At 43.8% G+C, this 24,302-nt stretch overlaps 1 protein-coding gene across 8 annotated transcripts; it reads right to left on the bottom strand.

Moving 5' to 3' along the window:
• Nucleotides 1–240: 240 nt before the first annotated feature.
• On the bottom strand, nucleotides 241–24,219 carry PHF11 (PHD finger protein 11). Of its 8 annotated transcripts, XM_055801727.1 has the most exons (13): nucleotides 24,102–24,192; nucleotides 20,415–20,551; nucleotides 19,408–19,543; nucleotides 17,735–17,842; nucleotides 16,832–16,965; nucleotides 13,671–13,717; nucleotides 12,543–12,599; nucleotides 10,318–10,376; nucleotides 8,208–8,274; nucleotides 6,554–6,676; nucleotides 5,156–5,227; nucleotides 2,096–2,150; nucleotides 241–1,131 (listed from the first exon to the last, which is right to left on the bottom strand). In XM_055801727.1, the coding sequence occupies exons 3-13, from the start codon at nucleotides 19,513–19,515 to the stop codon at nucleotides 1,095–1,097; spliced, it is 867 nt and encodes a 288-aa protein (XP_055657702.1). In that variant the 5' UTR covers nucleotides 19,516–19,543; nucleotides 20,415–20,551; nucleotides 24,102–24,192; the 3' UTR covers nucleotides 241–1,094. The 8 variants fall into 8 exon arrangements, with proteins under 8 accessions (XP_055657702.1, XP_055657697.1, XP_055657699.1 ...); XM_055801722.1 differs by lacking the exon at nucleotides 2,096–2,150 and having other exon boundaries at nucleotides 24,102–24,219; XM_055801724.1 differs by lacking the exon at nucleotides 2,096–2,150 and having other exon boundaries at nucleotides 19,408–19,518; nucleotides 24,102–24,187.
• Between the last annotated feature and the right edge of the window lie 83 nt (nucleotides 24,220–24,302).

The raw sequence follows: 24,302 nt of genomic DNA, 5'->3' as shown, positions 1-24,302 counted from the left end.
AGCTCAAGTTACAAACTTTTACTAGTCAGGGAGAGAGTAACAACTCTTTCAACAGGATGGTGCTGCAGCCTCTCATGACAAGTGGTGTTTGATATCATCACTAGGGTGCTGGATCGCTCGTGTCCTGCTCTACTTGTTACTGAGAGGCAAGGTGTAGTTAAACTAGCCCTTGGTTCAGCATAGCTCCTCCTCAGCCATGTCCCACGCCCAGTGGGGCGAGTGAGCATGACAAGACACAGCTTTCTTAAAAACATTTTATTTCATTAACTTACCATTTTGTAGCTAAACAAAGCTTTTCTGTATTCATACAAATTTGTAAGACTAAGCACATGGAAGCCATATCCTTTCTTAATGGAGAAAGGAAAACAGGCCATTGTTTGATCACATTGTTGAAACACATTGTTTAGAGTATGATGCCCAACCATCTCTGTTCTGCCTGCAAACACTGTTTCACCACTGCCATTACAGCAGAACTAGTTACACATTAAGCAATTGGGAACCATTTAATTAAAAAACCCACAAAATCCTGTTTATAATTCAGAAGGCTTCATTGAGTGCAAGTTCTGCTAATTCTTCTTCTTTGGAAAGCCAAAGCAGCAATGTGATCCTTAAAACATCACTGTCTGCGTGCGGCTACCGCACACAGTCAGAAGAAGGCTCCCACAGTTAAAGTGACTTTAACAAGTGTTCTGTGGCAGATGATGCTCCTTTGTCTTTGAGGAAAAAAGTCTTCATCAGAGGGTTTTGTTGAGCTTTAAAAAAAGCTAAATTTGGTGTATAACACTTACTGATCCATAGTAAAATTTAAAGAAAGGGACAACTTAAAATTATTGCAACAGTGAGGTATAAAAATGAGTAAAACACTCACTTCTTGCTTGTGTCCCTGTCTTGGGGGGGGGGGGGATTACTTAGACACTGACCAGACGTGCTCTATGGTTTCTATCATTAGAAAATCCTAAATACTGACACCATTAACAGACAGACTTGGGGGTTATTCAGACATTGTACTAGATGTACTAGCGGTGTTCTCTGGGGTAGGAAGGACGACTTCTTTTAAGTCCTGCAGTAGCTCAATCTTGTTATCCAGTCTTTTTCTACTTTCCAGAAGTTCCTGGATTTTCTCCTCTGTTCCTATTATGAAAAGGAAAGGGATAAAAGCTTTTATTCATATGTAACTGTTATTAATTCATGTGCAATTATATATTAATATGTGCATATATATATTAATGCTGTATGTGCATTAACACTGCAGGGGCTACCAGTGCTTAGTTTCACCTAAGCGAAACCTCTGCCTTTCCAAAGCAAAGCCTTTAGCCTAACAGCCTGCACGCTTGGTCTCTTCGTAAAGAGCCAGACTGTGTGTTGCATGAAATGAGACCAGCGGAAGCATCAAAAGAAAACACTTGGCTGTCCATATGCTGTCCTCTCAAGACCAGCCACATTATACGTTTAATTTAAACTGTCACAGCAAATATAAAAATTAGTACTTTAGTTACTAATCGAATGTTGCTTGGCCTGTGAGCTTTAACAGTTCCATTTTCAGAATCCATTTGTATAGGGGCTCTTCCAATAAAGGTGCATTTTAAATCTTTAAAGATAACATCTCTAAATTAAACACTTAGAGCAAATTTACAAGCCTAATGGATTCTAGCCAGCAACAAGATTAAACATAAAAAGAGATGGTTTGGACAACTATATTCAACAGCTAGAGTCTCAAAAACACAACTCAAGAGCATTTAATGTTACTGCTTCTAGCAAAATAGTTACTGCCAGTGTGCTGATGGGATTTAATCAAGTTGTTGACCCTATTTGCAAAACCTTGCCCGACTGCGTTTCTGCTCCTCCCTACCACTTCCATTTTTCTAATGTTAAAGACTGGTGAAATTAGTGAGAGCTCAGTACACAACTTGCTGGAATTCAGAAGCGTTACCATCACCTTACATTGTTAATTGCAAGTTTTAAATGAAGTGCTTGCTTAGTTCAGTAGCAAAACACACAGAAGCATCAGTAACCTCTGAGCAGCATTGTTAGCCAGTGACCAACAAAAAATCAGAATTAAAATTTTAGTAAGAAGCACAAGGTGTTTTGTACAAACCTGAAGAAAATTCTCTCTTTTTGGGGGGGGAAGACATTGAAGAAGGTCTCCAAAGCTGTAATAGGCAGGGTGGGGAAAGTAGCTCCAGACATTTACCTCCGTTTATTCTGAATTACAGAGCCTGAACCATCCTCAATGGTGATACTTTTTTTTTTAAAAAAAGCACCTTTGACCTTCTGCCTCCCTCTGCTTCTTCCCGTTTGTTCAGAAAGCCCATCCCTGCTGCTCTTTGTGTGCGTCCTTGGACGATTATGTACATGCGCACTCTTTTGTAACACGTTTAATACATTACCCAATGAGCTTCAGTGTGGATGTTGAAAAGGGGCAGCCAGAACAACGGTGGTGTCCGCTGCCTGTTGAAAATTTTGGGTAGCGCTTCATTAAAAGAGGGGCTTGCTGCCTCACCCTAACTCTGACAGAAAGCAGATGACCCCTCTGCTCTCTGCTTTCCTCTGCAGTCAGGCAGCGCATATATTTGACAGCACGTCCCATCCCTGTCCCACCACGGTCTGTGCCCACCGTTTCACTGTCGGCGCAGCTGTTGACAAGACAACTGCAACGGAAACCGCTGTCTTCATTGCCTGCCCCAGGCAGCCTTCCTGGCTTCCCATTTGGTATCAAGTCTCTGTGGTTCAAAGAACTAGTACGCACATATTTCAAGAAAAAGCTGGACACATACAAGTGGGAGCCGAAGAAAGACCACTCTGAGGATATTTGGATACGAATCAATAAATAATCAGAAATAAACAGAACAAAGAGCAAACATGACAGCTGTGTTTGTGTATTCAGCGCATGGGTGCCCTACAGGTGGAGGACATACGGCTCCATTCCCCCTCTGCTGAAAGGACATGGCAGAAATTGGAACAGCCCAGAGAAAGGTGTCAGTGATCCCAGAGAAAGGTGTCAGTGATGGGAATGACTGGCCTGTGGGATCGATGCCACAGGAAGGCAGATAACAGATCAGGAACCTTCCACCTCATGCAGATGACCTAAAGGGACACAATAGGTATTTCCGTAAAACCAGGAATGGCCTCAGGAACGCGGACCTGGAATGATCACACAACAGTTTTAAAATGAAGTATCGCCGCCTTTGTCTGCACAACCGAATTGCAGAATTCACTGCTACAGGCTCCCTGAAAAAAATGCTACCAAGGAGCTAAAAAGCTACTGCACAGGCTGCTGCCCAGCAAAGAGGAGATTAAAGGTGACTGAGGTATCGCTCCAAGTGGGACACACCACAACAGAACAGAAGGCAAAACTAAAGGAAGTCACTTTTCTGTGAAGGAAAGAAATCTGAAACTGCTGTTGAGGCGACAGCAGGTCCAATACGAAAGTTTTAAATGCAGTCAAGTTTGCAGTAAAGCTGCATGCTGCTGCCAGATAACTGTTTATCCCTATATATAAAGGGGATTTCAAAAAGCACTCTCAGCAATTACAGCTCAGAGTAACCTTGCTGTGCTGGTGCCTAAGGCTTTAGAACACGTTTTGCGTGATGATCCAAGTAAAAAAAAGATAAAATGAAAGAATGGATTTTAGGTAAAGCAGGTCAGATGACCCAAAATCATTAGTTCCAGGAGAAAGATCAAAAACACCACAGTATTTATACTAGTTCTACTTTATCTAGTCCGAGACTTTATATGTCATCACAGAGACTTGCTACCTAGAGCATGGAAGACAGATTAGGACAAAAAAACCCCCAAACCAACCAACCAAAAAGAACAAAAAAACCCGCCACAAAACAAAAAAAAGCTGGTGATTTCCTTCCCTCCCTACAGTTTCTCTCCAAATTAACATGGTTTTCACCCCTTTCTCACTGGTTCACTTCAAGAGCTCCTCTTGGCTCTGTTTTGGAACCAAGCTTGATGGATGTTTTTGGTATTGACCTTGAAATGAAAAGTAAGCTGATGGTATCAGAAAAAAAGAATGTGTGATACCAGAAGAACTGAGCTGCTCAAGTAGTGGGGAATTGGAGAGGGGACAACTTTTACACATGAGAATCACATGGTTGTGTGCCTGTAGGTGCAAATACCAAGAATTTCTCCTGTAAGCTGAGAAGAGGATGAGGTAATTGATGCAGCTGTGAAGAAATGTGTGTGATCCAAGGCTGGCTGTGTCACACGAGGAGTTTTGAGCAGAGATGTTTTAATGCCCTCAGATGAGGCACTGGTGGAACCTTATGCCAGATAACTGCAACACCAGTCACTCTCATTTCCAAAGGAGGAATTTAAATGTGAGAACAGGAGACTGAAGAGAGGAACCTGGCTTTTTCAAGTGAAGGGAAAACACCAAACATTAGCAAACATCACCTTCACACGCTGAACCTCAGTGTTGCCTAATTAAAAGCCATTTCCATTTTCACAGGGACAAATCTAAAGCAGAAATTAGAACAAGGCCACTAACTGTTAGAGGGAAATAGAAGCAAGAGACTTGCCTATCTGAAAAAGAATTTTAACCTTGTTGCTTCCAGCAGCTGAGGCTGGAGTCCAAGCCCCAGAGTTTCCTTCTGTTACCGGTGGACCCAAGCAACTGCTCCTGCCCTTGTTTTCATTTCACTTGGAGCATTTGCAGCTTGTTTTTCAAAGCACACTACAGTTGCCATTAGGTCCAGGAAGTTCTGCTCATGGCACTGAATGCACCTAACTGAAACACAACAGCCAGTCTAGACAGAAGCAGAGCTGTAACGCAGGCAAGCTGCTAATGGGAGGCACTGAGAAGGAAGGGAAATAAATAACCTGCAGGAACAGGATGGGAGCACACCCTGCGGGAGAGGGAAGTTCCTCGGGGGCAGAGACCCTCTGGTCTTCTAAAGCGGTGGAACTGTGACTCGCCTCCCCCTTCAGGTCAGCCAGCCAGATCTAAGGTACTGTCATACTGACATACTATAGAAATACCTAAAGATTCAGGTAGCAATGCCTTTTACTCAATTGCTTATATAATATTGAGAAAACAGTTCCTTGGAATTTTTATTTTAAATGGTCATTGTATCAAAATGCTCAAAAGAATAACCTCAATGCGAAAACCACACCAACTGCTAGTGTTCCAACAGCTTTTTTCACGTACCTGAATGAATATTTGTCAGTATATTTTCAAACAGTCCACAGTCAAAGAGTGACATTACTGTCTCTTCATACTCTGTGGAAAAAGATAATCTGATGTAATATAACTGAGTAAAAGTTTACAGAACCCTCACACTAATGCAGAGCCCCACAGAAGTAGCGCAAAACAGTAATTACTTTATATCACACTGATTGCTTGAAGTTTTAAGATGCCTTCCTTCCCATAATCTATATTGAGAAAGAAGGATCGATTTTTGAGTTCTGCCCTGGTTTTAGTTTCATACAGAAAACAGGAAAGGGGACCTGCCTGTAATTCCCTTTTTGGGTCTGCACCACGTGAACAGCCCATTTTAAAAAATGAGCAATATACTTATGTCATATTTCATTCCACTGTGTCAGGACTGTTGATGGCAGGGCTGACCATACCAATTCCTCTTGACAGATCATGTGACATGTGGAACAGAGCTATCGCTGTTTGATGTTAAAAACCAGCCCAGAATTATGCCTCAATTTCATAACTGAAGCTTCCATTAAAACAAAATACAAAACACCTACAGAGAGTTTGCACGACTGTTAAGAGGTCTGCTTAATGGTGAAGCCTTTGAACCTCTAACATATCCCCGACTTGGTTACTGCTTCCAGCTGCTGTCATGTCACACACAAGCTGCTCGTGAGGAAGATTTAGCTAGGTGGGACATTTCACCTTCCATGCATCTGCTTCAGTTACTTTGCATAAATTAGCAGTCTTTATCCAAAGGCATTGTAAAGGCTTTTTAAAGCAGGGAGGACAACAGGAGAGGAATGCTTGAAATTTTCTTTAACTGTGTTGTGGACAAAACAACAATGGTCTTGGAGGATTCTAATCCAAAGTGCTTCATACAAGCTGATACTTAAACCAATAAAACCCCCAAATACACACTAACAGTTGACAATGAAGGTCTAACTCATCATCCAAAGACCTAACATGTTCATACTCAGGGATTTTTCCCTCAAAAGAAAGTGCTGATATTAACGGATAGTTGGTCCCTCTTGTGAAGCTGTAAGAACAGCACAGACCAAATAAAACCTTCTGTTTCTCTTCAGGAACTCTCTCTTCTTTAGTGCCCAGGAGAAGAGGCCTGGCCAAACCTACCTATGTTTATGCCAACAGGTAAAAGGTGGCTTCAGAAATTCAAGTTAGAAGGCCTTACTAGAGCATGCTGAGTTGGCAGCTCTTCCCCTCTACTGACACAGGTATACCAAAAAGTACTCACTCTCCACCTGCTGTGCAGCTGCAGACATAAGACAGGACCCAGTCATTTAGCATGACAGAAGTATCCTCAGGAAGGTGACCCAGGCCCGAGCGCCTGGCACTCAGATCAGTGTTTCTGCTGAGAGCAGAGTCCTCTGTGGGTCTCCATACCTGTTTCTGAAGTGTTGTCATCCATCAGTTTTTCCTGTGCCAGGTGAAGTGTGTCCAGCATTTCTTCAAATATGTCATCCAGAAGCCCCGCTTGCTTGCATTTCCTAAGGAAGTCTATTCGGACTGTTAAAACACAAAACCACACTCTTACATAGAGGTAATCTGCAAAGTGGGCTTTACTTGCTCACTTCAGAAACTAAAACTTTGGATGAAGTCCTCTTTGCAGTAACAAATACGTATGCAAATCTCTGGCTGCTCCAGCTACCCACTCAGTCCTTTCCAGTGGGAATAAAAACGTGGTCAGGCAAACATAAGCATTGCACTGGGCGTAAAATTACCTAAGCTCTAGATTTGGCTTTAGTCATCAAAAGCAAATAAAATACAACCCTAAATGCACCACTCCTAAATCCTCCTGATGCCCCCTAGTATAGGAAAGCATTTCTTATTGGTAAGAAAATTAAGGCTCCAAGTGATTTTACTCCAAGTGATCCAGGCATTAAACTTGTTTATTACAGCCCGTTTCATATGCCTACTTTGTCAGACTTGGATTGCTAGAGAAGTAACTACCTATTTTTTTCTCATCTCGGAGCAGCAGGTCAGTGACAGGGTTCAGTTCAATGGGCTGTTCAAAAGGAAAGCTATCGGGCAGCTCACAAAAGTCCGCCGGTCTCCATTAAAAACAATGCTACTTTTTACTGGAGACGCTGTGAGAAAAGAAATGCCATTTCACTTTCGCTCGACACCCTACAAGTATTCCAGGATTCCGTATAGGTTCCCTGTTCTTTAGAGTGGTAGTAAAAAATCAGAAAAAACCCATCAGGCAGCTACCTACTGTTACACCACCATGCCCATATACTACGCATAGCCATGGGAAGGTGAATAATCACACCTTCCAAACTTCCAAGCAACAGCGTAATCCGGACAAGCAATTGCAGCAGGACTCTCGGGGTAACATGAAAACTGCAGCGCTGAAGGATGGGTCCAGCGGCTGATCTTGCTGTTGTAATAGCATCTTTATGCAGTAAAATACTATATTGTGTCAAGCGCCCAATTCAAAAGGTAAGATAAGCATGCGGTGGCCGCAGTAACAGTAGCAGCAGCGTTTAGCCAGCCCCATTCCTACCCAGCAAGCTACAGAGCTCCTCTCTCAGTGCTGGGCTATCCTTTGGCCCTCTCTCCTCACAGCACCCCCTCCGCTGAGCCATCCAGGGCGCTGCCTGGCAGAAACGCACCTCTGCCCTTCAAGAGGGGCTCAGTGCAAGGAGACAGAGGTGAAGGAGGACCGATTCCCTTTTAAATTCCACTGTACTGATATAGAGGAGGTGGGGGGCAGGCAGAGGCACCCCACTGGAGACACACAGCTGAACACAGCAGCCAAAGAGAGCAGGGGCAGGCCCAGGTGAATTCACTGGCTCGCATCACACAGCAAGTCTCAGCCACAGCACAGATTTGTTTGCTGCACAGTTGTTAAAACCTGCACAGTCATTCCGCAGATCAGACTTCTGCTCCCTTGCCAGAGCTTGGAGAGTCAGTCACTCGTCTCAGGAGAGTAATACGCATTTGCAGCATTGCTGCTATCAACCAGCTCCAAGCTCTGAACTTCAACATAACAGATCACAGTTATCTCCTAGCTGTTCTATAAAGTGAGGCGCACCTTTATGCCTGTTGTTTTTCCTTTTTAGTATTTGTAAACCGTTTTCTTCTGCTGTCTCTTCTGTGCTCTGTAAGAAAATCAAAACAATGTATTTTTACACCATACTGACATTCACAGCTTTGTTTTCATTATCTTACCCCTGTATTAGCAGAAAGTTAAAAAGCAGCCCATATTTCTGTGAATACAGTCAGCTTCTCTGCACAGCTCACAATATTCTTCTCCAGATATTTCATTTTTAAAAAGGGAAGCAAAAACTGCTTCAAAGCAAAAACTCTTTAGGAAAAGCCCAACACCTGGGACACCGCCCTCCTTATGGTAACAAATGCCTGCTGCTAACTCCCAGTGCAAATTATGTTTAGTTCCCTAGACCTGATGATGTCATACTAGAAAGGATTTGAGAAGAGAGGGGGAATATTTTTCTTTTCCTTTGGACAGGACACAGTTATTTGCTGCTGTTCCATGTCATACCAGAGCACTACAATTCTTAAGCTCTGTCACAAAACTCCAGCAGTGTAAAAATGCATTGCTTACACAACTGTAAACAATTTATGCTGCATCGAAAAACACTGGAGTCCTCTCAGCTTCTTATTTGCAGTGTCTGCATTGATTTCCAAGATAGGGACCACTGGAGAGCAGCTGAAACAGCGCATTAATAGCATGGGTAACAGGTCAAATGAATCTCGGTTACAATACCAGGAACATAAGTGGATTTACTGCTGAGAAACTCTTGGAGACAAATAACCTACCCTTATGAGAGTACGCCATGGTTTAACCCTGGCCAGCAACTAAGCACTACATAGCTGCTCACTCATTGCCCCGCAGCGGGATGGGGGAGAGAATCAGAAGGGAAAAGTGAGAAAACTCATGGGTTGAGATAAAGACAGTTTAATAGGTAAAGCAAAAGCTGTGCATGCAAGCAAAGCAAAGCAAGGAGCTCATTCACCACTTCCCCTGGGCAGGCAGGTGTTCAGCCATCCCCAGGAAAGCAGGGCTCCAGCATGTGTAACGGTTACTTGGGAAGAGAAACCATCACTCTGAACGTCCCCCCTTTCCTCCTCCTTCCCTTCAATTTCTACACTAAGCATGACCTTCTGTGGTATGGAATATCCCTTTGGCTAGTTCGGGTCAGCTGTCCTGGCTGTGTCCCCTCACAGTTTCTTGTGCCGCTCCAGAACGCCCGGCAGGGCCCAAGAAACTGAAAAGTCCTTGACTTAGTACAAGCATTACTTAGCAACAAGTAAGAACATCAGTGTGCTATCAGCATTTTTCTCACACCAAATCCAAAACACAGCACTGCACCAGCTACTAAGAAAAAAACTGTTTCAGCTGAAACCAGGACACAGTACTACACAAAAGCTGCAAAAGATCATCCACGTCCCCTCACATGACCTGCGAAGGACAAAGTTTTCCCCAAGGAAAGCTGTATGCTAATTCCTCTAGAAAGGGGAAATCCTGACCCCCCCAAGAGTCAATGGGAGTTCCCATGCATACTTCTGTGGAGCCAAGAGAATCGCCTCAAAACTTAAAATAAGCTGTATTTACAGGCTAACAGCCTCTAAACCAACACCCCCTGCAACCAGAGGGATGCTCTGCTTGATAGCTCCTGAACCCTTGGTAAGGCCACTTTCACCAGCAGACCTGAGAACTGCCTGACCTGCCAATGAAAATCTGCCACGTTTCCCACAAGCACAGGCTCACAAAACAAGTAAGTGCCCGTTTAAAAGGCCAAGTGACTCATCAAAAGCTGTTTTTCATGGAAACCGTGTCAAGCCCTAAGCAAATCTGAGAGAAGTAGCACTTCCAAAGAAAAGGAGCCCCCAAAGGGAAGCTCTTGCTGATCATGTCAAGATCACAGCCACCGAGTCAGTCTGGTTCAGAGGTTCCTATCATATTTGTGTCACATTACCCAAGGGCAGCATTGCTCTGCCTGAAGCAGCTCCAAACCCAAACAGTTCTGTTTTGACAGAATGACAAGATCAAAACAAGGCAGCTGTAAAGGAAAAGTTATGCTTCTGTGAGGAAGTCTCTTGCTGAATACACTGCCAAAATACTTCACTTTATTGTAGCAGATGCAGGTTTCTGTTTTAGAACTACTTAAACTCAGAATTACCATTTGTTCCGTGATGGTGGAAGATTTCAATAGATGTCTTCTCCTCTTAGTAGCTGCATCTAGGAATCAAGAAACAACAAAGTAACCAATGCTTCAATCTCAGACTGATGATTTCACATCGTTCAACTTATCTTTTTTTCCCCAAAGAGCTATAAAAGTGAGGCACTTTGGGTGGCAAAGTAAGAGTATGTTTTGGCTTTCCCAAACACCTGACATTTCAGTGGAATTCACATTATTTCCATGTAAGAAAAATTACAAGCTTGAACCATTAGGAAGAATCACTGTGGTATTAGAACTTTGCCTTTAAACCAAGTATAAAGTGACCCTAGTTTTTAACGTAAGATTTTTGATTGTGGCAGAGAGAATCAGAAAGGAAAAGTGAGAAAACTCATGTATTATCAACAGATAATACAATCAAACAGATTGATTATTCTCCCCGGCAGTAGCAGTACCTCTAGGTGGTAAAAACTTCAGGCAAATTTATGAAAGATGACCATTTTTTCCCCCGGTAAATTCTTGTTTGTGTTAGCACACCCTCAAAACTAAGCCTACATAAAGAATTATTTTAAGTGTCCCAAAAGACATACAAATTGCATTCGGTTTTTCATCAATATAATGACCCTCCTAGAAAGCCTCCAGAAACAATTTGACTTGTAAGTTGGCTATCATATTATGCTACAAAGTGGTTTTAGTGACGTGGTATGAGATCTCCACAAAACCATCTGCTTTCACTCTGTCCTCTCTAGCAGCCATGCACCAGCCTCTCTCCAACACCCTAACTGGCAGCTGCTGAAAACAGCTACATCACAAGCAGAGAACAATAACTCTGGCGAGGAAGACATGGCAGGAGCAGAGAAAGCTAGTGAAGAGCACATCCTCCCACCCAAACCTGAGGGTTTTAAATGCAGTGGGGTTATATGCCCCCTTCCCGTTTAACTCTACATCCTTTGGGCAGCACTGAGGTTCTTCCTGTTAGAAATCACCCTATTAAGAGGAACAAGGAGTTACTGTTGGTACAGGAAGGCTGTTGAAAGAAGTTTGGGGTTTGTGTACCGGTGCTGTACATTTGCATTTTTCATGGCCTGAAAGGAAATCATAACCTCTCACTTCGTGTGTTATAAAGCTGGATGGCCTAATTTGGGGCAGTCTAGGAGATGCTGCTGTAGGCACAGTGCTCCTTGCTGTCTAGCATGACATCCTGACCTGTGGCAGGATTTTCTCAGCTCTTCCTGGTATCTGCTGTAGGTATGCCTTATAAAACATGAGGAACAGTCCAAAGGCCAGCTCAGCTCTTACCGCTCCCCACAGTGTTCCCCACTCTTTTGCATTTGTCAGCCTTCACTCTGGGCACATCCAACATTTCCAGTGAAGCGGAGGTTAGAGCCTGTTTCCAAGCCCAAACTGCCCTTCCGTTTGTGCTGCACAGAGCTGCAAGGAGAGCTTCTTGCCCCTTAAGGCACCCTGTCTCCTTCCAATCACACAGCAAAGCCCTGACATTTCAGCACAGGAATGTTGTCTGGACCAAGAACAAGGGAATGTTCCTTAACCCCATTTTCTCCAAGCTACTGGGGGAAACAAGCCTGGAGAGGCAGCCCTTTTGTGTCAGCTCCTGCTCCCACACAGCCCAGCGCTGGCTCGGACTGCCCCAGAGAAACAGCTGAGCTACTTCACCCGAGTTGGATCCTGAAAGCCAAAACTCTACCATGGAGCCACAGCGCTCCCATCCCAGCCTCTCTTGCTCCCCACCCTGTGCAGACCTGCAAACACACTGGGCACAGGTGTACCCTGCCTGCCCAGGTGGGCCAGGAGTGGGCCTGACAGAGTGCCTGCTGCTTCAGCCAACTCACCAGCAGATACCCACGGCTATTCTGAGTGCCACGCATACATCTGAGAGCTGCTCTCATGGGGCACGGGTAACCAAGTGTCATTGACCCAACTCAACCAAGTGTCATTGACCCGACTCTCACAGCTACTCTCTCAGAGGTGGGAGAAGCTCGTTCAGGAAGCGGGGCAGACACTGCCAGCAGAATCCATTTACCACTCATAAACAGAGTGTCTCCAAATGAAGTGCCTCTGGAAGGTCTCCTCTAAGAAAGGACTCTCTTCTCAGCAAATGGACCATACATTGTATATGCAGCACTTGTTCAACCTCGTAAGATTTAAGCCATCCTTATGAAGGAGGTGGTCTATAGGGCTGGACCTAATACCTTAATCTCATCTCATACCGGGAATGAAGCAATCCTGGTCCGGTCTAGTACTTGGGCAGCAGACCACCTGGGACCCTGGATGAACCAAACAGACTGACAACTATTAGACCACAGAAATAAAATTAATGAATTTTCAAAAGGGAGGGAACGTCAGGCCTCAGAACTACAGATAAATAAAAAGCAAAACTACTACGTGAAATAAGAAGCTGCATTTGGTTAGTGAACCGCAGCAATATCAGATGTTAAACGGACCGTATGTCTGGCTAAGACAGACCCTATGTCTGCAAGTTTAAATGATAATCACCTAACCCACCCCTTGAGGGGCATCAGCGTGGAGCCACACTTTGCCAAGAAGATTGGCCAAAGTTTGCTAGACTTCAGTGGGAGCACACCACTCTTAGCATTAGTGCTCACCATTCAACTGAGCTTAACTTCAAAGAAAAGGCCAGTGGAGGACCCACTCTGTTTTGAGCAGGACCGTATACATTAGGTTAATGAAGTCAAAGCTTTGGTTAACTCAGTGAGATTCCTGACTACCTCTGAACCAGCAAGGATCAGGACTGCCAAATGAAGCTGCACTTCTGTAGCAAAGGAAGCAATCCTTAAATGAGGGTTGTATAACCCTTTTGTTACACTTAAAAAGCTCTTTGGGATCCTTCAGAATGAAAGGCCCTATTTAAAAAACTACTGCAGTCAATACAGAAAATACAAATGTGAACGTTTTAACATAGGTAAAAATCCCAAGATGACCTCTCCTGTAACAGCCCTCTTTTGCTAATCAAGTGCAAGCTTGTGCATCAAGCCACCTTTAGCGTGGCTCTCCTCTCTCACATGGATCTTACAAGCTGTTTGGGCTTACCTGCCCACACCGAGTCAGAATAATTCCATGAAGGATCAGGTCCACAGTGTTTACAGCAGTTTTGAGGGAGATTTGGGGAAGATTAAATAGAAACATTTCCTATTTCAAAAAACCTTCTCAATTTTTGTGCATATGCATGGATCTCAACCAAACCACTCCTGCAAGATTAGAAATCCACCGCTCAATATAAAGGCGGAGTAACATTTATTTTGTTCAAATGAGTTATTGACTATAGGATGCAAACTTTTAAAACAAACGAAATCAATGAAGCCATTAAAGAAACTCACCATAGTGATTGGTCCTATTGCCTGGGTCATGTTTTGGGCAGAACACTCTAAAATTTAAGTTCAATTTTAAGAAAAAGAGAAAAAGTATTAATAAACAGAGTTATGCTGACTGATTTTAACAGATATTTTCCCATCTTTTCATTGAACGTAAACTGAAAAACGCTTAAAAAAATTATCAGGATTTTTGTTCAGCATTACCCACCTATGAAAGCGCCTGCTGTAAAGTCACATACATGCACAAGCTTGTATTTGTACTTTCAGAGCCTCAGTGAACTCTGAACACCAAAGCTCTGAATTATCAGTTCCATTACCCCACTCTGTTTCGACCTGCTCACTGTTCAAATCCTGAGTCAGACACATTTTATCTGATGTTGCAGTCACTGTGGCAGAGGTACTTTTATTGAAACTCCTTATTAGAATGAGATTAATGCCGTCAAGGTGAAATACCAGAGTACTAATACTGCTTGATCATAGCTACTGCAGTTCTGCCCCGTTGCCCTGTACCACTCAGGCCAGGTCCAGAACCTTTTCAGACGTATCTGCTTACCAGTCAGCTTGAACTTATAAGCCCTGCACGATGTGCTGGCATAGCCACACAGCACTGCACCAGTTACTTGCTTGGAGATCTCTGTGCCCCTTCCTTTCCACTGCCCAGTGCTGATGAGGTGGTCCCCAAATCCTGAGGAAGTAGGGCACCTTGTTTGAGATCCAGTAGCTTAAAGATGCTCAATCCACTTGTTCCTTAAAGACTTTATTAGTATGTGAGATGGGAATATTCTCTCTGGTTCCAGAAGAGCAATGTGAATTCCATGGAAGAGGCAAAAGGTAACAAATACAGCTGGAAACATTCCTTATCTTCTGGATACAATAATGTGTAGAGAATGTGAACCAGCTTCTATAATATGCCTTTCTTACAGAAGGATCCCAAATCACTTTTTAAGCAAAATTGCCCTGTCAAGAGTGTGGTTTAGCTGATCTCTTCATTACAAACCTATTTGCCAAGACTAATGCTCAAGTGTTTGGAAGCAAATTTTAAAGGGAACTGCATTTATTAGGACATATTCTAATTACTGTCATTCTTTTATTTTAACAAAATAGAAGTACTGACCTTAGAAACACAGCCTGTTCCCTTGACGAGCCAGCTTTTTTTCAGGAAATTTCATTGTGATGCACAAACCCCCAGATTTTACACATGCCTAAGAATCCAATCAGAAGGCTACATACTGGAGACACCTTATTTACATTCCTTGCTTTTTAATATTGCCCTTCGGAGGTTTGTTTTTTCCTCCTCTCCCTTTAAGTCTACTGTTTCCCAGTTAAACATAACCTTCCTAAGTACAAGAACATCATATGAAGAACAGATAATACTTTTTACTACTCAGGCCACTTTATTTGGAAGCACCTCTCTACTATCATTTTTTGCAAGATGGCAGTACAAATTACACTTATTTCCTCACCTCTGCTCTTATTAGCCACTTTCATAGCAATGTATACCTTCTCTTTTTGATCTGCTCTGCTCGTTTTGATAATCACTGCTCATCATCACAACGATGGCAACTCAGATTTTAAAAATACCAGCTCTTTCTCTCTCGAAGGAATCCTCTCTTTTTGATATGCTTTTCAGTATATTGTATTTCACCACAAAAAAGTGCAGTGGGCCATCAATCCACGTCCACTGTTTTTCAAATCTTGTTTGTCTTCTCTCTAATAATTTCAGGCTTGTTACAAATTTTGTGCTTTATTTATGCCACTGATACTGTGCATAAGTCTTTGGGTTCAAATCCCTGAAACCTGCCTCTCACCACCTTTCTCTAATCCGGTCCTTTTTCACCTCCTCCAAGCAGGTTACTATAGCCTGGTTTCCTGCATTTCTATATATGATAAGCAACTAGTCTCACAACTAGTCTTCAAACAGTGACTCAATACGAGGCATTTTTAAGGCTCCCACTTCTAAACCTCCAAAGTTACCAGCTCAGAAAAACACCAAATCAAACTATATATTCAACCACTTCTTTACCACTTTGTATCTGGACTGTTATCATTCCCGTTCATCTTTCAACATCTTGAGAGGCTGGTCTTCTTCAGCCTGAGGTATCCTTTCTAAAGCTATATAATGAAAGCCATTTATTCTGCCATCATAGAAAGTTTCCATCTTCCCAGTTATACTCTTTCATGAGCTTTGCAGACTCCCGAAGATTTTATAAGCATGAACTAAACGTATCATCTTTGCTATAAAGCTGGGCTTACAGCCTTGCAGGAAGACATACTTATTTTGGACCGAGAGCCCCAGTGAAGCAGCCAGGAGTGCCAGTGTTTTGACACAAAAGGACCCATCTTGCACTGCTACCAAGGACTGCACTAGCCCACTACTCCCTGGAGCAAGTAGCGATTGGTCCAACAGATTAATCTAAGACTAACATGGTCTGTGATCTCTTTGGCCTTGCGCAGAAACAGACATCAAGGGTTTTTTGCACCCCAGACTTTACTATAACTTCAGCACTTCAGTCCCTAAAGTCCCAGTTTCTCAACCCCTTCATCTGCATCCTCCAAACAACTCGTTCCATCTACTTACTAACAGCAACACAGGCAGCCCGACGGCAGTGGACAGCAGGACTAGCATGATTGGGACAGAAAATTTTCTTCAAGTCTGTTTAATCATGTTAATGCTAGCAATGTACTTGAAACATAAGAAGGTCTTTGGTGACAAAGTTCTCTGCTAGCATATCGTGGAAAATTACCAGAATTTGCCTAGTGTGAACAGACTTAGAAGTGCTATAGCCTGCTCTGTGCTCAGACCACATTTACTGAAGCTTCTGAGCCAACAGAAATGGAGAATTTGAGCGACATTAATAAAAATCTTGGTCCTTGAAGACTAGCTACATAGCCAGTAAGGACTGACTTCCACAGTTTTGGCCTAGTGATCTTTCAGGTGTGTTGCAGGCTGAAACACTTAATAGATTCTTTCCCACTACTGTGATGTTTTCCTGTGAAAGGAAAACATTTCCACTATTGCTTGTAAACAGAGGATCAAGCATCACTTTAACAGAGAACATATCTCTTTTTAAAAAAAAACTTTTAAAACCACACAATTTTTAAGTCTCTCTTCCTGACAACACCACAAAAAACCTGACAACAATGTTAGAAAATATTAGGTTCAATACCGGTAGACTCCATTTACTTCATCCGTTTCTATGGCTGCATCATCACAGAGTGCGCAGAAGTAGTGGTAACTTCTGCGGCAGGCTCTTTCCTCACATCCCACAGTGGCTCCTTTCTTGCGACAGAAGTTGCACACCTAGAACAGGAGGAGGTTTAGCAGGTAAGCATTACAGACAGCTGCTGAAAATCTTGCCATACAAGGCAAATACTATCCCCTGTGGGAAAACCAAATCTTTCATTGCAGGTCACCTCTGTATAACTCATCAGACAAATTCACTCCTGCAAACTCCTACCCTGCTCATTATTTCAGCCACCTTTTTGCCATCTTACCTCTATTTCATACTGATGAACTTGTAAAATTATAGAAAGAGCCACGTGAGGGCACTGGGTGATGCTGCCCCAGCCCGTCCCCTAAATCTTGCCCAAGGTATTTCAATACCTATTGGTATTAGTGCTTGTATTTCTGTTTTCTAGGATAACTTGGTAATGAACAGAGCTCCAACCCAGGATGTAAGGGAGGAGTGCAGCTGAAGACAAAACCAGTAAGAAAATCTCACATAAATAACCTACCTTTTGCTAAAACCAGAAGGTGTTTCCCTCTACACTTATGGATTGCATAATTTTGTTTCAGGCACTAGCTTTACAAAGTCCTTTACCAAAGCCTCTTAGGAAACTTAAGGCCTTAAAAGGCCAGAAAAGCCAACACATTTTAATACAAAATGTACTAAATTTCACCAGATATAATGTCAAATCAATGTTTCCAACTCTAAATCTGTAAGTTCCCTAATCTTAGTAGATCAGAAGGACCAAGCACTTCACACTTTTTTTCCGAGCACAAAACAGGCCAGACAACCTTCAGTACTATGAAATAGGACTAAAAGCAGATTCAGAAACAAAATCCTTACCAGCCGCTTTCCTCTCTTCAGTTCTTTCAACACTGATGCCACATCAAACCTTATATCCAGGTTATCCGGGTTATACTCTTCAGATTCCACAAACCCTGAGGAAAACAACTGAAGACAAAAGAGATGATATTAAGAATTAATACAGAGACTGAGTCACCAGTGCAGAAAAAAGAAGGGTTCTTCTTGCGCTTGCCCTATCAAAGAAGGTTAATTTTTCTGTGTTTTTTTAAGAGGTTTCACCTACATTGAACAAGGAGCTGTGCTTAAGCCTTTTTCCAGTCAAAAGAAGTTCCTCTGTCTATATAGGAGATTTCACATGACCTGACGGTGAACTAAGAAAAGATGAAAAGGTGAGAAAGTGAACTTAGTAAGAAGTGTGAATGATGAAAGTCTGGAAGTCCAGGCTGCCCAAAGTAAGGAGGAAAAGCTCTTCAGCTGACACACTTCCCTTGTTATCTGCACAGTTATTCGGCCTTATAGCTGGATGCAATATTTCTCTGTAAGATGCTGACACCAGTTGACTGCATGATAAACCTTGTACAAAGCCTGGGAGAAACCCACAAAAAAAATGTATACATGCACATTCAGGCCACCTTAATTCCCATAGAAGTGCTGAGCCATCACAGTAAGTGAGGCAAGAGAAAGTTCTTAGTAACTTTTTTCGAATCATTATATATAGATAAATTCAGCTGGCACACACAGTCTGTCTGCTCAGAATGTCATAACAAACTGCGAAAAAACCCAAACAGCACAGAGAAGCTTAAGGCAGAGAAATTAGTAAAGTTGTTGCGGGGGGTGGGTGGGGGTGGGGTGGGGGGCAGGGCACGGGAGCCGGGTAGGAGAGAAAAGAGAGTTTCCACATTGGAGCAGCATTGCAGCCCTAACAAAACCTGTTTCAAACAAAACATCCAAGTAACACTGTAAAAGAGATACCAGAGGTTTCTGAAACTATCTGCTAAAAAAAAATAATAAAGATGTAAACCTAAAACCTACAAGAATAAGAAGGCTGAACAGTGAAAGCCAAAATACTGTTCCAGCAGTAGATGCATCTCCTGCACTAAGCAACCCTCACTGAAGGGAGAATATTGCATCTGTAATTGATTCTGCCACAGAGATCCCAGAATAAAGGGGAAGCATTCTGACAGCAAGAAAAGTAAATACATTCTACCATCACAGCATGCTTAAGGGCTTCACAGATATTTTTATATAATCAACTTCTGATATTTTTATTCCTTATTTTATATAAGGCATAGACCGGGAAGTTTTTTACCTTGATATGTCAAGTGATGTGAATATTTTCCTGCAAAGGTTTAAGTAAGTACACAACTTTCTATAGTCTCAGAAACCTCATCCAATTAAGCATCGCAAGAACACCTATTCCTACTGCTAGACCCTATGTGTGTCTAGAACCACGGATCTGGAATATGAAATGCATGAAAGCACCACAAATGAACATGTCCAGCTCTGCAGCCGTGTACTCCCCCTCTCCAAAATTCCGGCCAAGTCCTGCTGCCTTTTCATGGCTTTTCAATCTAATACAAGCTTGCTGGTTTGGTAACCAGCCTTTTAATTAGACATCATTGTGCAGTCAAAAATAGACAAGCAGTGGAAACTTCCCCTTTAGCCCTTCTTCTTTATTCCTTTTAGGTACTGACCAACCAAAAGCCACTCACCAGACAATCCTGATGAGCTGCAACATTTTGCTCTTTGGCAATATACATTACAGAACCAGCCTCCCCTTCTGAACAAAATGCACACGTTCTTCTCACCATCTTCGCCATTATCTGGAAAACACCTAGAGTAGGAAAACTGGGACAAAACATAAAGCAATTGCTGCAACTATCATACACCAAGCAGGAAGAACAGGGGAAAGCAAAGCTTACTAGCACTTGTCCTCCAGCTGCTCCTTCACCTACATTCCCTGAATCTTGGTGCTTTGCTCCTCCCACAACAACTACTAGTTGACCAGGCAAAGCCTGCTCTTGGGACAGCAGTGGGATGGAAACCAGCTTGCAGGAGCTCCAGCAGTTGGAGCAGGAGGAAAACTGCTTTATTTCCTCTTGTAAAGTCAATAACAAGTCATAAGGGGCAGGTAATACAAGAATTTTCAAGCTTGCTCGGCAATATCTGCTCCAACAGGCCCAAGGGCAGGCCAGCAAGTCACACCCTAGATATGAAACCCCTTTTATTTGGAGGAGGTCAATTATTCATAGCAGTGCTTTCCTAAAGCTAGTTCTGCCACATGTGGGTCTGCAAGTCAACCAAGGAATGAAAAATAGCTGTCCTCAAACCTCTCAGTGCCTTCCAGGAATTCACAGAAAAGAAGGAAGAAACGCTAATTCCATACTGTAAAAACGATGTAGCAAAGAAGCGTGGAGAGGTCTGCAAGTAAAAGGGGGCAGAAGCCAGAAACAGAAACAAGAGATTTGAATGTTCTCTTTTAACGAGGTGAAGGGCTAACATGCTACAAAATTTTCTCTGTACCCTGGGATTTACCCCATGGACAGCTCTTCTCTTTTTCTGGCCATATCCACTCAAGTTCTTATTCACACAGCCTCTCTTTCCCCCTCAGAAGCTGCAAAATTTTAAGGACTGCTACTTATCTCACAGAACAGTCTAAATGCTTCTGGAGAAGCCTTTACCCACATCCCCCACCAGTACAGAGCATCACACCATATACTAGTAGCAGAAGTTTTACTTTGCTTGTAGTTTCTGTGCAAATCCACTGCAGAAATCTTCAACAACTTCCTGCTTCTACTAGGTGTGGTACTCCAAACTGCCCTTTGCTGGAGACGTCACCTCTGACAGCACAAACTCCTGTAGGAAAAGGGTAAGAAAGGACTGCTTTTACTTTCAAAAAATAAGATTTGAAGTTAAATTATTATAGTGAGAGAGAGGCAGTAAGGTCCAAGTACAAAACAGGCAGGAAATCTCACCATCCAGCAAATCTCACAACCTTTCTGTGGCTTTCAACAGCCAAGTTTTCATTAGTTCCCATCTCCTTCCCATAAAAGGGAGGGTGTAGTCTCAAGTGAGAACACCACCAGAATGGAAGGGGATTATTTTTTTTTCCTCCCCCTCTGGCCCTGCCACTGAGAATTTACTTATTCACAGCAAGTCACTGTGCCTCCACACACATCTGGTTGGTTTTTTTTTTTACCCCTATCCTTCTATCTCTTGTAAAGAAGGAAGGGTAGGGACTGATTTTCAATATCTATCTATGCAGTGGCCATCAAATCAGTCTCATAACTTAAGCATTAAATAAATAGAAAAGTATAGAAATAGAAAACAAAGACGGAAAGAAATTAAAAAGCAGATCAAGCTAGACTTTGAACGGTCTAGAACTCAGGAAAAGTTCTCTGCAGCAAGCTAATACCTGGAATCCATGCAAGATACATAGGCCCTGCCCAGGCCCAGTCAGAGGATTCAGCTCCAGGGGCTCTGGGAATTTTGGAGTAAGAGGCTAAAGGTGGAGTCTACAGTCCCTGGTGTTCTTACAGGCTAAGGAGAAATCCTGGTGCTACAGGAGAACGGAGGACACTCAGTCAGTCAGCCTTGGGGTTACTCCAGCACCTTTGCAGGAACCTTGAAGCGGTGGAAGGACAGCTCTTGACTTAATTCTCACAGCAGAAGCAGCCAGCCTGCACCCACTGCCCCATTTAGCTTGGTATCCTGTCCCACACAGGAGCACTGCTTCGGCCCTGTGCTCTCCCCCAGCCTTCTGCTACAGATGACTGCCAGGTAGAAGATACTGAGCTAAACAGGGCAATGGATCTGGCGGGCTGCTCTCAAGCAAAAAGGGAGAGGCTAAGGGCATGGTTCCAGTTCCAGTTTAATTACATTTTGCCTAAACAATCCCTTAAGCTTGCTGCTCACGGATTCCACGTGACACCCCAGGATCTATCTGAAAAGGGAAGAAATCATTGTTCCTTACTCAGTTCCTTCAGTAACACTCATGACAGCATATTCTTTCTCCCACTGTCTCTTTTTAAAGTTGAAGAATCTGAAACTATTCAGTTGTTCCTTGTACAGAAACTGCTCCACATCTTTGATCATCCCTGTCACCTCTCAGTCCCTTCTCTACTCCTGCTATGTTTCAAGAGGAGCAAACGACATTCAAAAGGGTGGGCTATAACTTATAATACAAAGTCACAATGGCACGCTGTATTTTTCTCTTATTTTCTTAATAATTCTTTATATTTCAATCACATTGAAGGCCACTTCTGAGCATGGAGCTGACACCTTCATAGAACTACACATTACAGTCCCCCAGATCTCTTTCCTAAGTGGTATGGAGGGCATCAGCATTAGCATTATTGCTCTGACACATGCATAATTTTCCACTTATCAATGCTGGATTTTCCCCCACTATTTCATAGTCCAGTCACTCGCTGTCACAATGTCCTTCTGCAACTCTTCACAGTCAGCTTTCACTTCCACTGCCACAGAAGCAGACTATGGGAACCTAAGATGCCTAATTAGTCTATAAGAGTTGGAGGCCCTTACACTGTGGTGGTTTTTGTTTTTTTTGCAACAGTGACAAAATGGAAGAAAACAGGAAACAAAACAGAAAGTAAAAAGGGACAAAACAAAAAGTAAAAAAGGACAAACAGTTTTGGCAAGTGCACAAGGATTTCACCATTTCCAAAGAAATCTTGCTGAAATATTACCAGTTGTCTAATTCTTTCCTCTCCAGAATCAATTCTGAAAGCACCCTTGCACGTAAATACACACATTTTACACGGGAAGAAACGTAAGGCACAGAATATCACTTGGCATATCTGTAGGAGAGTAAGGAAAAGAACCCAAGTCTCCTGACTTCCCAGCGTACTACCACAACCCACGGCCCTAGCTCCTGCCCCACTCTCCTTTTCACCCCAGTACAGTGAAGGATTTGATCTATTAAAGTAGGGGGAAAGAATGAAATTACATACCTGTTACCCCACGCTTACCGTGTCCTTCATTTACACTTTGTGGGGAAAGAAACACTGCCTGTCATACATTAGCTGGGTATGACCTACGCAAGCCCCCTCCCCACTCTCCCCGAAGCCATTAGCAACATAAACACACCCAGCCTTTGCAGGGCTTTCACAACAAAACCAAAAATACCTGTATTTCTGATTACCTTTCACTTGCTACAGGGTAAATACTTTTGAGGATATACAAATTTATTTTTTTTCTTCAGAAAGATATATTTTGACATATCAGATCCAAGTAATGGGGGTGACTGAAGATCTAAACATTGACCTGTTCAAAGGCTCACAGAATGACAGACTGGTTTGGGTTGGAAGGGATCTTTGAAGATCATCTAGTCCAAACCCCCCTGACACAGGCAGGGACACCTTCCACCACACCAGGTTGCTCAAAGCCCCATCCAGCCTGGCCTTGAGCACTGCAGTGATGGGGCAGCCACAGCTTCTCTGGGCAACCTGTGCCAGTGTCTTACACCCTCAATGTAAAAAATGTCTTCGTTGTGTCCAATCTAAGCCTACCCTCTTTCAGTTTAAAACTGTTAGCCCTTGTCTTGTCACAAGAGGAGCTGAGAAAAAGTCTCAGTCTTTTTTACAAGGCCCTTTTATATTGAAAGGGCATAATAAGGTCTCCTGGGAGCCTTCTCTTCTCCAGGTTGAACAACCCCAACTCTCTCAGCCTGTCTTCATAGGAGGGTGCTCTGACCATTCTCACAGCCCTCCCCTAGACCCACTCCAACAGGTCCATGCCTGTCTTGTACTGGGGAGCCCAGAGATGAAGGCGGTATTCCAGGTGGGAGATGTTTGGACTTGTGTCCTTAGAAGTTCTCAATCACTCCCAGATGCACTTCACAGAGTAACACCTTACCCTCTACTAACACACCGCTTCCAGCATTCTAAACACAGCAGTGCCATGTTTTAAGGCTAATAGTTATTACCTTGCTACAACCCCACTACGTGCCACACGGCAGAACTTGAGGAAGAAGGATGCGGATGTACTCTCCGCTGATCTGGACACCTGAGCGCTGAGGCGGGGCTGGGATTGGGTCTGCTGAGGTGATGTCTTCCCTCACGTCCCTGTGCTTTGAGGCCTAGCGGGGCGAGCTCTCACCTGCCTAGGCCTACCTAGGCTCTGAGCCTCCTGGGGCGGCTGCCGCCCCGGGAGGCTCAGGGCCGAGGCAGGCCCAGTCATGGTGGGGAACCTTCAGGACAACGGCCTCCGCCACTGAGGGAAAACCGGGGTCGCCCTCACAGCCCCTCCCCCAGCCCCACTCTCCAGCAGGGACCATTTATCGTGACTTGGGGGGCGGGGGGGGGGGGGGAGAGATGGCACTGAGGGGGCGCTGAACACCGGATGGCCCTTGTTTCCCCCCCGCCCCGTTCCCGCAGTGACTTACCGCGGGGCGGCGGGAACCATCCACTCCCGTTCCGTCCTCACCGCCCGCCCGGACACCGCAGCCACTTCCGCACTCGCTCGGGGCCACCCCCCCACCCCCCCCCCGCGGCAAGTCTCCCGCGCGGAAGTGGGCGTGCCCAGCCGCCGCACAGCGCATGCTCAGTGCGCGCCTGCTGACCCCCGTGCGGAGCGCGTAAGGGAG

The sequence above is a fragment of the Falco peregrinus genome, chromosome 4 (assembly GCF_023634155.1).
Source record: "Falco peregrinus isolate bFalPer1 chromosome 4, bFalPer1.pri, whole genome shotgun sequence".
Taxonomy (NCBI): domain Eukaryota; kingdom Metazoa; phylum Chordata; class Aves; order Falconiformes; family Falconidae; genus Falco; species Falco peregrinus.
Note: the sequence above shows the minus strand (reverse complement) of the source record. Positions and strands in the feature narration are given on the sequence as shown.